Source organism: Harmonia axyridis, chromosome 2 (assembly GCF_914767665.1).
Source record: "Harmonia axyridis chromosome 2, icHarAxyr1.1, whole genome shotgun sequence".
Classification (NCBI taxonomy): domain Eukaryota; kingdom Metazoa; phylum Arthropoda; class Insecta; order Coleoptera; family Coccinellidae; genus Harmonia; species Harmonia axyridis.
In genome coordinates, this window is record NC_059502.1 from 12,538,947 (window position 1) to 12,552,407 (window position 13,461).

Below are 13,461 nucleotides of genomic sequence, written 5' to 3' on the forward strand. Positions count from 1 at the left end.
GTGTACATTTTATTTCTTCGATAATTTATTGTTAGCTACTCACGTTCACATGTAATGATTGCATTTTATCACTCTGCACAAAGATGCATTATTGCAATGGCACAATTTTTGAGTCACAATCACTGTTTTTATATGAAGTATTTGATTTTAATTTTATGCACCCTTTTTTGGTATTTTATAGTCAATCCCAGCATGCTTCTACTCAACTTCTAACCCATCCATAACCTGATGGAAACCTATATATATTCGTTTGGAGAAAAAAATTACTAAAAAAAGGTTTCCTTTCCTACCCGTATTCCTATATTGGCTAGACAGCACTTACAACAAGTAGGTGAATTGCGCACTCTTCAATATATATATGGCACAATTTGTTCACAATTCACTGTGTGTTTATAATAACACTTGCACCATTTCTGTGTGTGATTTGAGTGGTTGTGTATGATATGAAAATATTTCATTAACAGTAAAAACTAAGCACATTTGTATTTTATGTAGCACAAAATATAGAGTTAATGAAATTTTTCATAATGGAGGAAAAATTATGAATTTGCAATCTTGAAAACAAGAACTATATTCTGCAGAATTACTTTATTCGATAAACAACAAATAAAGTCAAAGGAGTTGTTTTAATAGGTGATCAAATTCCGTTCCACTGGAAATTCAAAATTAGAAATATATATGATGGAAGTCAAAAATATCAATACCTGCGTACAGATAACATTCAGGTGTTTGGTAAATGTGAAAAAAGAATTAAGAATTGTCAAATAATAACAATATTCAAAATAGGGTGTTTCATTAATATTGTTTAAGTATTCCTTCTTTAAAATCAGAATTAGAGATTATATTAGAAATATTCATTTATTTTGCCATTTTCTCTCTATTATTATTTCATATCTGATTGCTCACATATCTTCTTTTGAAACCGTTTTGTAGATTTTTATAGAATTATTCATTGTTGTACTTTTATTGCTTAGTTACTATCTAACAAATACTGCATTTTTTGATATAGATGAAAACAAGTGTTTTTGATGTCCTTCCTTTTTGTCATCATACTTTTTCTCTGGTGAGAGTTATGAACAATATTAATGAAAAACACAGTTAAAAACCTGGAATCATAATTTTCTTCAATTTTTGATTTCCTGAAATATAACAATTAACCTGAGGCACCATGTGATGAATTTTGCATTTGAATACCAATACTAATAAAAAAAATAACTGATATTGTTTGTAGAAACTCAAATTAACTGATGGTTTGAGCAAAAAAAATTAATGAATAACAATGAATATCTGCATGTTTTGGAGAGAACTTTTGTGAAGAATTGGCACTAATTTTTGAAGCCAGTATGTAAACTGAGGTGTGCAAGTGACCACTGCGACAAGTCATACATTTCACACATTTTCGACACTTTTTTCAGAAAATCCAACATCCTACACAATCCATCCGTTAAACCCCTCTTGAAAGCGATCAATTTTTTATGACAATAACTTAAAATTTTTTAATCAATACATGTGTGTGAGTATTATACTATACATACCTTATGCCTTGAAAATTTTCAAATATCCTTCAAGCATTTTTGTAGCGGATATAAATATTTTTGATATATGAACTATTTTTGACGTGATAGTGTTGTAACCATTTTACAATCACTATTTTTTCTCTGACTTTTTGCCTTACGCGGCTACAGATAAGAAGAGTGAGTATTTTTTCTGTTGTGTGCTGCTAGATACTTTTTAGAAGTTTTTGTAGATGACCCTTTTTTGGCTTTTTGCTGGTGTTTTTCAGAGCTATCATGAGATACACTTTTTTGTAGCTTACCTAAGCATTTCATGATAGCTCTCCCATCATCAAAAATCAATTTTTATTTTTGATCTACACAAGCAGCTCTATCGGATGAGATACTACGAAATTTTTCAGCTCTTTGTGTGTAGATGAAATTTAAAATAAAATTTTTTGTGTTCCAATCTTTCTGGATGAGGTAATTATTTTGACGATTTTGTCGTGTGTTGGTATTCAAATGTTTCTAGATTTTGTGAAATGAATGAGTGAAGTGACAAAATTGAAAACTTGACGAACCAACGAGAGGTGCCTTTATGCATGTTCCTTGAAAAACTTTATGAAATCTTCGTCAGATATTGTTGCTCATTTTAACTATGTTTCCACAGTTCCTGGAGATCCACAAGACGTTAAAGTAACTCCTATCAATTCTACCACTATAAAAGTTAATTGGAGTCCACCATTGGCTAAAGATAGAAATGGAATAATTCTTGGCTATCATGTACATGTGCAAGAAACCAAAGATGAGGTAAATATAATATAATATATTTATTCCACTGAAATTCTTCTCTTTCTTGAAGATAGAGTGTATAAATATAAATTCATGCTTTATTTCTTCAAAACTCTTTGTTAATCATACAACAATGACTTTTACAGGGGAGAAACTTTTTGAATGAGCCAATGAAATTTGACGTACTAGATGACACCGTAAGAGAACTAAATGTTTCCGGCTTACAACCTGACACCACCTATGCTGTTCAGGTAGCAGCTCTTACAAGAAAAGGTGACGGAGATAGAAGTAATCCAGTGAATGTGAGAACTCCAGGAGGAGTGCCAAACAGACCAGACCTGACCCTAAAGTAAGAGCTGAAAATAATTAATAAATTTTCATCAAACTTATCGATATTTATCATTTAGGGTTATCGATCGTCAACCAACAGTTACCATTGAGTTGGAATGGTCTAAACCTTCGCAAACTTATGGAGAGCTCAAGGGTTATAGATTGAGATATGGTGTAAAGGATCAAATACTGAAGGAAGTTCCTCTTAAAGGTATATCCACAACTTACTCGAATCATCATTGTGTGATATTACTCTAGAATTATCATTGACAAATTTTCTTTATCTTAGCCGACATTAGCGACATTAATTTATCAAAATAATTCCATTGTAGCCAAAATTAAAGACCAAATATTTATTTATATTCTTTCTTCAGGAACCCACACCAACACTTACAGGATAAATGATCTGGAAAGAGGCGTAGAATATGAATTTCGAGTGGCTGGCCAGAATCACATCGGTATCGGCCAAGAGGCCATAAAATACATGAACACTCCCGAAGGTCCACCTACAGGACCTCCATCAAACATAACCTATAGGTTCCAAACTCCAGACGTAGTCTGCATCACGTGGGATCCGCCAATCAGGGAGCACCGTAACGGAAGGATCCTAAAATACGACATCCAGTTCCACAAGAAATCAGACCACAACAACATCATCACCAGGAATATATCGACTACTAAAGCTGTGTTCACGCATCTCGAAGAGAACACCGAGTACATATTCCACATCAAAGCGTACACCAGCCAGGGGGCGGGGCCGTTCAGCGAAAAAATGACAATCACCACCGAAAGGGACATCGGCCGAGCTCCCATGTCGGTAAAAGCGGTCGCTACATCAGATTCGAGCGTCGAAGTTTGGTGGGAACCAGTGCCTTCTAGGGGAAAAATTGTAGGATACGTTATATTTTATACGATGACTGCTGTCGAAGATTTGGACGAGTGGCAGAAGAAGACAGTCGGTCAAACGGAATCAGCCGACCTGTTGAACCTGGAGAAATATGCTGAGTACGCGATAGCTGTAGCCGGCATAATAGGCAGTAACAACCGAACTCTTGGTAGACTGTCGGAGACTGTTACTGTAAAAGTAAAACCGGAAGATGTTCCTCTCAACTTAAGAGCCCACGAAGTCACTACGCATTCGATGACGTTGTCTTGGGGTCCGCCTATAAGACTGAATCCCATAAAGTACAAGATATCTTTCGACGCTCTCAAAGAGTTCGTAGATTCTCAAGGGATCACACAGACGCAAAACATACCCAAGGTGGAAATTCTACTAGACGCCACTGTTAAATCTTACACCATCAATGAACTTTCACCTTTTACCACATACAATGTTAACGTCAGCGCTATACCATCTGACTATTCGTATCGCCCTCCTACTAAAACTACTGTTACCACGCAAATGGCGGCTCCTCAGCCCATGGTACAACCGGATTTCTATGGTGTAGTTAATGGGGAAGAGATAGATGTTATATTGCCCCAGGCGTCGGAGGAGTATGGACCCATCAGTCATTACTTCTTGATAGTGGTACCGGAAGATCCCGAAACTATAAATAAGAATCCTGATCAGTTCTTGACGGACAATCTGGTTCAGAACAAGGATAAAATGTCGGAACATCCAAATTTGCCTTTCATTGCAGCTAAGTTTCCACAAAGGAGCATTCCATATACCTTCCATCTAGGTGAGTAACTATAACTTTAACCATAAGTTTCTAAAAAATTATCTTAGTTCGCCCTCCTCTAGTTTTTTCTAGTTAGCGCGTAATAGTAATCACATTTAAAAAACTCTTGTCTCTTGAAGGTACTGGCAAAGAAAAAGACGGTTTCACTAACTACAAACTGGAACACGGCAAACGCTACAGGATTTTCGTCAGGGCGGTCGTGGACACACCCCAAAAGCACCTGTACACCAGTAGCCCATTCTCAGAATTCCTATCGCTCAACATGAGGGAAGTACCACCAGGTGACCCGCCCCTAAGACCTAACCCCAACACTCCAGACCACGACGTGAAGGTCCTGTCGCAGAAGAGAGAAGCTGGATTCTTCTGGATAATCGGCCCGATCATCTTAGCCCTCCTCTTGTCTCTCATATTGGTGGTTATGTTCTTGTACCGCAAGCGGTCGCAACCTTGTAAAACCCCAGACCAAACAGCTGTAACGAGGCCGTTGATATCGGCAGACCTCAATAGCAGCGTGGCTCCTAGCGATCCTGTAGAAATGAGAAGGCTCAACTTCCAGACGCCTGGTATGATATCGCATCCTCCCATATCTATATCCGAACTGGGCAACCACATCGAGAAACTCAAGGGCAACGACAACCTAAAATTCTCGCAGGAATACGAAAGCATCGAACCAGGTCAACAATTCACTTGGGATCACTCCAACATGGACATAAACAAGCCGAAGAACAGATACGCCAACGTCATCGCATACGACCACAGTCGAGTCATCCTGCCGCCTGAAGAAGGCATGCTTGGAAGCGATTATATCAACGCCAACTATTGCGATGGTTACCGCAAACACAACGCATACGTTGCCACGCAAGGACCTCTGCAGGAAACTTTCTGCGACTTCTGGAGGATGTGTTGGGAACTCAAGACCGCAACTATAGTGATGATGACCAAATTGGAAGAACGAACACGCATTAAGTGTGATCAGTACTGGCCCTCGAAAGGCACGGAGACTTACGGATCCATGTCCTGCACGATAACTGACGTTCAGGAATTGGCTACGTACTGTATAAGGACGTTCCAGATCCATAAAAAGGGATACAGTGAAAGGAGGGAGATAAAACAGTTGCAGTTTACCGCATGGCCGGATCATGGAGTACCTGATCACCCCGCTCCTTTCTTGCAGTTCTTGAGGAGAATCAAGAGTCTAAATCCTATTGAAGCTGGACCGATTGTTGTTCATTGTTCTGCTGGTGTAGGAAGGACAGGTAAGTTATGCATATTCATATTTCAGGTTTACCTTTTAATGTCCCTATTCGTTTCAATGTCTGAAATGAACCAAATTTGAATTTCTAGAGGAAGTAGCTTTTTTGGAAGAATTACTGAATCAAAGATCCAATAATCAAATAAAATGTTAACAAATTTGAAGATATCTCAAAAATTGGAGTGCAAATTCAATGAAGACCAATTCATGATAAAGAAAATTTTAAATTGAGAGGATTATATAAATAACAATTGTACTAGGTTCTTCAAATTTTACAATTAGAATAACGAAATGAAATTCTTTAGTAGAGTTCTAATTAATATATTGTTTTCAGGCTGCTTCATTGTCATCGATTCGATGCTGGAAAGGATGAAGCACGAAAAGACGGTCGACATATACGGTCACGTGACCTGTTTGAGAGCTCAAAGAAACTATATGGTGCAAACGGAGGATCAGTACATCTTCATCCACGATTCCCTCCTAGAAGCTGTGATCTGCGGAATGACAGAGGTGCCAGCTAGAAATCTTCACAATCACATCCAGAAATTGATGCAGATGGAACCTGGGGAGAATATCACCGGCATGGAATACGAATTCAAGAAGCTCGGTAACATTAAGACTGATTCCTCGCGTTTTGTAACGGCCAATTTGCCGTGCAACAAACACAAAAACCGCCTGGTACATATCTTGCCGTATGAGAGCACAAGAGTGTGTCTTACTCCTTTGAGAAGCATCGAGGGGTCTGACTACATCAACGCTAGTTTCATCGATGGCTATCGTTATAGGAAGGCTTACATCGCCACTCAAGGTCCATTGGCAGACACCACTGATGATCTTTGGAGGATGCTTTGGGAACATAATTCTACAATCATTGTAATGCTCACTAAACTGAAGGAAATGGGAAGGGTAAGTACAACAATTTATTAGAGCTTCTTTTGGTAAACCTTTTCTCAACTATTTGCTACGTACTATACACGTACTATAGACAGAGTGAATCCGGAAAATATGCAAATGAAAGAAGTGTTTAGACATTCCGGTTTATGCCTAAAGTAGGTCTCACATCTGGGTGTAAATTTTGTTTGCAGCTAGATAAAAGTTGTTTTGATTCAATTAGTTTACTTACGTTCTTGTTTTAAAATGTTAGAATACCTCGATTCGTTTTCTGCACCAGATTCTGATTCAGATGCTGAATTTGAAGCTATATCTGAATATTTTGAGTATGATGTCACTTGAAAAATACTTGGGTGTATAACAATTAAATAAAATCGAGAGAGATTGAGGGTTTTTAATTTGAAATTATTCTAATTGAAACAAAATCTGGCGAAAAAATCATTGATACCTTGTTTATCGCATTTGAATTCATAAGTGTATTCATGGAAGGATAGATTGTTTCATGAATTTCAAGATTTTTCGATATTTCGAAAATCTGAAATTCGTCTGGGTCTATCTAGAATCTTGAATTATTGAATTCGGGAGCGTAATCATGTTTAAACACTTCCCTTATTTTTCTCCGTAGAATCGAACGCAATCATAAAAAAAAATAGATTTCTAATTTGAAAATCGAAAGTTTTGAGTAGGGAATGGTTTAACTCGACGGAAGGACCTTAAAACTTGACATTTACTTATGTCGCGATTAAGATCTTTGATAGATATATCTTTCTTTCTTCATGTTCATCATAACATTAACAATTATTGCAATCAATAACTAACAGTCTGGTATGCTTCTCTTTTCAGGAAAAATGTCATCAATACTGGCCAAGCGATAGGTCTGTTAGATACCAATGCTTCGTGGTGGACCCCATCGCAGAGTATAATATGCCGCAATATATCCTTAGAGAATTCAAGGTTACTGATGCCAGAGATGGATCATCCAGAACCGTTAGACAGTTCCAGTTCACCGATTGGCCAGAACAGGGTGTACCCAAATCCGGAGATGGATTCATCGATTTCATCGGACAAGTTCACAAAACTAAGGAACAATTTGGACAAGATGGACCAATCACAGTCCATTGCAGGTGAGTTAAATCATATTGGTCCATTCAAATTTGGAATTGTAAACATCCAATATTAAAATTGTTTTTTTTTCATCTAACTAGCGCTGGAGTAGGGAGAACTGGAGTGTTTATAACTTTGAGTATTGTGTTGGAAAGAATGCAGTATGAAGGAGTAGTAGATGTTTTTCAGACAGCTCGAATATTGCGTACTCAAAGACCAGCTATGGTACAAACCGAAGTAAGTATTGAATTCCTTGTTTTGGATGATTTCACTGGAAATGTTTTATTTTTTTCTTCAACAAAATTACAAGCTTTTAAGGTGTCAATTCTTTTGATAATGACAATTCTGAAACTTCTATAAAATCTAAGCGTATAAGAGGCAATTGTATGAAATCGGGTGAAAAATATCATATAATAAAATACAACTGCTTATTAATTTATACAATTTTGCTTTTGAGTCTATCGAAAGTAAAAAAATCAAGAGAAAATCACTGACTCAAAGCCTTGGAAACTATATAGGTATAAATTCTGCAATTTGTGGATGAATACAAGCTCTTGACTTTAGTGCTTTTCTCTTAATTTTTTTTTCGATATAATGCTTGAATTTTCTGTTTCTAGTGAAGCTATAAACACGAAATTTTGCGCTTTTTTTAAAACGATAAAGTATAGCCATAATTGCAATTTAATGACATTATGTATACAGGTTGTTTCAAATTAAGTCGGCACAATTGCTAACTGCTTATTATTGATGCTACGATGTCGGTTAAATGGGCAAACTAGTAGCATTTTTAGTCTTCTTCTCGATGCCGAAAACAAAACAAAAATTGACAGTCGCGTTGTCAAAATATTTCATAAAATGATATTTTTTTTAATGGAACACCCTATATTTTTTCATGTATTTCGATTCGAAATAACATTCTCAACAACAAAGCTGATATCACCTTTCTTCCTAAAGTGGAAAATGAGCGACTTATTTTGAAATATTTATTTCTTTCACTAGTACAAAAATTTATTTGTTTTGGCGAATAAACCTCATGATTGTCCATTGTACTTATACGAATGACAATATTTTGTTAATAATAGCAAAATAAGACAGTAAAAGGAAAAAAGTGCGCTGGGATGTGAACTCGTGAAACCCGTGATCATCATGTAGCACCACTCAATCGATACCACTAAGCTTTTTGATATTAATAGAAAAAACGATGATTTCCATCTTAAAGCCATTCCACTAGCCGCATTCATTTTGTGAATCAATAGTGTCAAAAGAAGGGCTCAAATATGTGTTCAACAAGAAGGCGGTGTTTTTGACCATTTACTCGATATTTTATAGCTCTTTATCAAATCCGTTTGTTATAAATGTTTCCCATCAATACAACTGTCTTATTTTCACCTTTACGAAAAAAAGTCAAATGAGCTTTGTTGTTGAGAATGTTATTACGAATCGAAATGCATGAAGAAATATAGGGTGTTTCATTGAAAAAAATATCATTTTATGAAATATGACAACACGACTGTCATTTTTTGTTTGTTTTCGGCATCGAGAAGACCACTAAAAATGCTACTAGTTTGCCCATTCAACCGACATCGTAGAATCAATAATGACGGAGTTAGCAATGGTTCCGACTTAATTTGAAACACCCTGTATATACGGTTTGTAATCGGCTGTTTTTTTTTTATAAAAAATATATCTGGTATAAGCAAATTACATCATTAATGAATAATTATGTTTCAGGATCAGTACCAGTTTTGCTACAGAGCTGCTCTTGAATACCTGGGTTCCTTCGACCATTACACCAATTGATTTGTTGGTACTTATTCTTCGAGCAGACAATAAAGTCCTTCCCCTTCACTCCACCCGCATAATATCATTATTTTGTTAGCGAAATTACTACTGCCAAGGGAAACCTAGACAATTGGATATTGTCCGCCAGGCGGTCAGTTATCATCTCTATGCATTTAGTAAAAATCCTAGTGTGTGTAAATTATGTGCCTAACATTCAAATAATTAATGAAAGAGAAGAAATATCTGTATCAGAAAAAAGTGTGTGTGACTAAAAAAAAACTCGATTCATTGGAAAAAAATGGATATATCGCGCGGCTTCTTGAATGATGTGTAATTGACATATGTTTTACTATGTATTAGTTTTTCGATTTTTTTATACCCTTTTGATGTTGTATAAAGTCTTGTAGATTCTTTTTAAAATCTCATTTTTTCATCTGTTTCTTCAACATTTTAATTTTTGGTGAAACCTAGAAAGTTTAAATACAAATAACTTAATGTAGATTTAATTTAAACGCAAATGATCTCTCCATGATTTTTTATGGTGAAACCTAAAAATTCAATTTACCTATCACACATACTTCTTTTATTTATGCAACTATTTTGAATAATTCAAATCTTACTCTAATTAGATTATAGATGCAGATTGTAATCTGCATCACTCAGAATATGTCAGATCCAAAATTACCACCGGCAGCTAAATTTATCATACAGTATATTACTTGAAGCACAATGAACATTCCATTTTTCAAATCAATAAAGGTTTCACCAAATGGATATTTTTGTTTTTTGATACTCTTCATCACTGTTTGATATTGTTTATACATGATTTATATACATTTTTTACTGAATTTTTCTACAACTTGATGTATATTATATTATATTTCATTATTTTTGATTTAGTACTATATATCTTAAATTGTATACCTTGTTAGAAAGTATCCCAAGATTTGAAGATATTGCTATTTGATAGAAACTTCATTTTCAATTTCTCTAAATACCACAACATATCCTATTCCCTATTTTTTTCGTCGAATATTATTTTAGAGTAAGTTATAATGAAGATGAAGTTTTATATCAAGAGGATAATTGATAAACATGAAAGAATACAGTCTTATGAAATATTTGTTCCAAAATTATAAGCATTTAAATTATTTCCAATTCAATTCTTTAGCATCAGAAAATAACTCAATATTTCTGAAAAAAAAAATAATTTTATATTTTTCATTGTAATATATGCTGTTATTAAGTTCAATAATTTACATGGTAATATTACTCTTTTTTCAAATTATTTTCAAATCTGAGGAATTAGATACTTATCAGCTATTAGTTATAAGTATGAATTGTTATATTCCCTGTAACTTCTTATCATTGATTTTTGATTAATTACTGAGTAATGTCATTCAGACTGATCTTTGATTAATTGTTTTGTAATTATATTTTGTAATAAAACACAATCGTTGTAGCACTGGAATGAATGGAATTTTGAAGAAAATAAAATTCTAGATTTTAGTTAGTGTTTGTTCTTTAGTTATAAGGTGTGTGAATAAGTCTTTCCCGTTTTTTTTCAAATTTTGAGCCTTTATTGTGAAAAAATGGTTACAAATGAATTATTGAAAGTATTGGCCATCGCTAGCTACAAATTTTCCCCATCTTTCTGGCAACATACGAATCCCGTTGCGAAAAAATTCGACCGGTTTGGCCTCTATCCAGTCATCCACCCATTTTTTGGCTTCCTCGTAGGAATGGAAGTGCTGGTCAGCCAGGCCATGCGTCATCGATCTGAAGAGATGGTAATCAGACGGAGCAATGTCTGGACTATACGGCGGGTGGGGTAGGACTTCCCATTTGAGCGTTTCTAAGTATGTTTTCACCGGCTGTGCAACATGTGGGCGAGCATTGTCATGTTGCAAAATAACTTTGTCGTGCCTGTCGGAGTATTGTGGCCGTTTTTCTCGCAATGCGCGGCTCAAACGCATCAATTGTCGTCGATAGACCTCGCCTGTGATCCTTTCATTCGGTTTCAGAAGCTCATAGTAAACCACACCTAGCTGGTCCCACCATATACAGAGCATGAGCTTGGCGCCATGAATATTTGGCTTGGCCGTCGATGATGATGCATGGCCGGGTAGTCCCCATGATTTTCTTCGCTTCTGATTATCGTAACGGATCCACTTTTCATCGCCAGTCACGCTACGATGCAGAAAACCCTTTCTTTTATGTCGCTGAAGCAGCTGTTTGCAAGTGAAAAAACGCCGTTCGACGTCTCTCAGCTTCAGTTCGTACGGCACCCAATTTCCTTGCTTTTGGATCTTTCCCATGGCTTTCAAACGCTTGGAAATGGTTGTTCGGTCAACTCCCAATGCTTCAGCAAGTTCTTCTTGCGTTTGACACGAATCTTCATCAAGCAAAGTCGCCAATTCTTGATCTTCAAAGATTTGCGGCCGCCCGGAACGCTCCTTGTCTTCCACGTCGAAATCGCCACTTTTGAAGCGTCGAAACCATCCGCGAACACTTGAATCATCGACACAACCTTCTCCATAAGCTTCCTGAAGCAACCGATGCGCCTCGGCAGCAGATTTCTTCAAATTGAACCAATAAAGTGAAACTTCCCGCAAATGACGTCGACTCGGCTCAAATTTCGACATTTTCACGATTTCAAAAATTTATGATGCGAAAAAATTTCAACTAATGTGTTAGTGTGGAATTGTTGACAGATGAATAAGCTTTGATTATGACATATGTAACCATTAAATACTCGCACAGTATTGGTGGCGCCATCTCTTACAAAAAACGGTAAAGACTTATTCACACACCTGATACAATATGGATAAAAATTTTTCTTCCAAGTTTACAAAAGATGAGGAAGATCTGAGTGCTCAAAAATACATTTCAGATTATTCAAAAAAACTTTTGTTTGGTATCTACTAACTGTCAGAAAATCCTTCTAACGGACTCAACAGTAATATTTAGTTTCAATAGTTATGTTTGAGCTGCAGATATGGGGTTTGCGTTGAACATGCAAGCATGAAATCTCCATCCCTTGCGTGTTATGGGTTTGATTTTTATGAAATTTGGTATAGATATTCAAATTGGAAAAATGTACTGTAGACGGATTTTTCAAGTGCAATAGTAAGGACCCATAATCCACTGGTTTCCTTTCACTCATGAAAATATATCAAAGCAATATTAATTAAATATTACTTATATCCTTGCCAATACATGCTACATTGAATGGACATAATTGGAAATATTCAAAGAAATTGTAAATGTAACTTTTATTCCTATTAAAATATATCACAATTCTGTGGGGTCCACAAGAGCTATTAACTAATATAGATCACCTATTTTCAAACTCTGTCCTAATATTACTATTACCATTGAATCAAATTTTACAAACCAAGGTAAGTGTGAAAACTATGATTCTCATTTAATTAGAACAAAAGACTGACCGATAAAGATATATTCAAGAATTCTTTTGAATATTCACTCAACTTGTTAATTTTCAACAGTAAAACTAATGGATAATTATAATTATCATTTAGTTCTCATCTGTCACACTTCTATGATATTAATGAAATTCTTACATTACAAAAAAGATTTGCAAACAGCATTTCATACTAATTACGAGTTGTAGATCTCTTATCGATTTACACTGAGTGACATAATTAAAAATTACAAATTTTTTCAGTTTGGTACCACAAAAATTTTTCGAAAGAATATCTATGTAGGCTGATTAAAATGAATTATTGAAATCTTGAATCCACTGCCAAACAGCCAATAGCAACATCAATAGGTTGATACCTCCATTCAGTTTCATTCAAAAATTTCATCTGTTCTCTTAATACAAACATTCTATCTTGATGCATTTCCTGAACACTTTGTTTAGCTTCGTTATCAATAGCTTCTTCCAATGCAGCTATTTTCAATATCTTCTCTGCCTTATTTGATACAGCTATAATAACACCAGTAACACCTGTCCCGTCTAGAATGGGTGTCCTGGTAACATTGTCGTCATACATAGGGGTTGAAGGTTGAGCAGGGTTAGACATTCTTAAAATGTTATTGAAGAAAGCTAGAATGCAATACACAAGGCGTAAACACTGTGGTAAGCACAAGCAGGAGTGTTTACAACTTA

General features: G+C 35.6%; 1 protein-coding gene across 7 annotated transcripts in view; it reads left to right on the forward strand.

The window, feature by feature from the left end:
• Window positions 1-10,835, forward strand: part of LOC123674023 (tyrosine-protein phosphatase Lar) — a 570,788-nt gene extending 559,953 nt beyond the window's left edge. For all 7 annotated transcript variants that reach the window (XM_045608828.1, XM_045608831.1, XM_045608826.1 and 4 more), the window contains 9 exons: window positions 2,164-2,303; window positions 2,432-2,634; window positions 2,693-2,826; window positions 2,990-4,297; window positions 4,417-5,553; window positions 5,884-6,455; window positions 7,284-7,564; window positions 7,646-7,781; window positions 9,276-10,835. In XM_045608828.1, the coding sequence (XP_045464784.1) occupies window positions 2,164-2,303; window positions 2,432-2,634; window positions 2,693-2,826; window positions 2,990-4,297; window positions 4,417-5,553; window positions 5,884-6,455; window positions 7,284-7,564; window positions 7,646-7,781; window positions 9,276-9,344 (3,980 nt within the window). In that variant the 3' untranslated portion in view covers window positions 9,345-10,835. The remainder of the gene's footprint in view (window positions 1-2,163; window positions 2,304-2,431; window positions 2,635-2,692; window positions 2,827-2,989; window positions 4,298-4,416; window positions 5,554-5,883; window positions 6,456-7,283; window positions 7,565-7,645; window positions 7,782-9,275) is intronic.
• The last annotated feature ends 2,626 nt before the right edge of the window (window positions 10,836-13,461 follow it).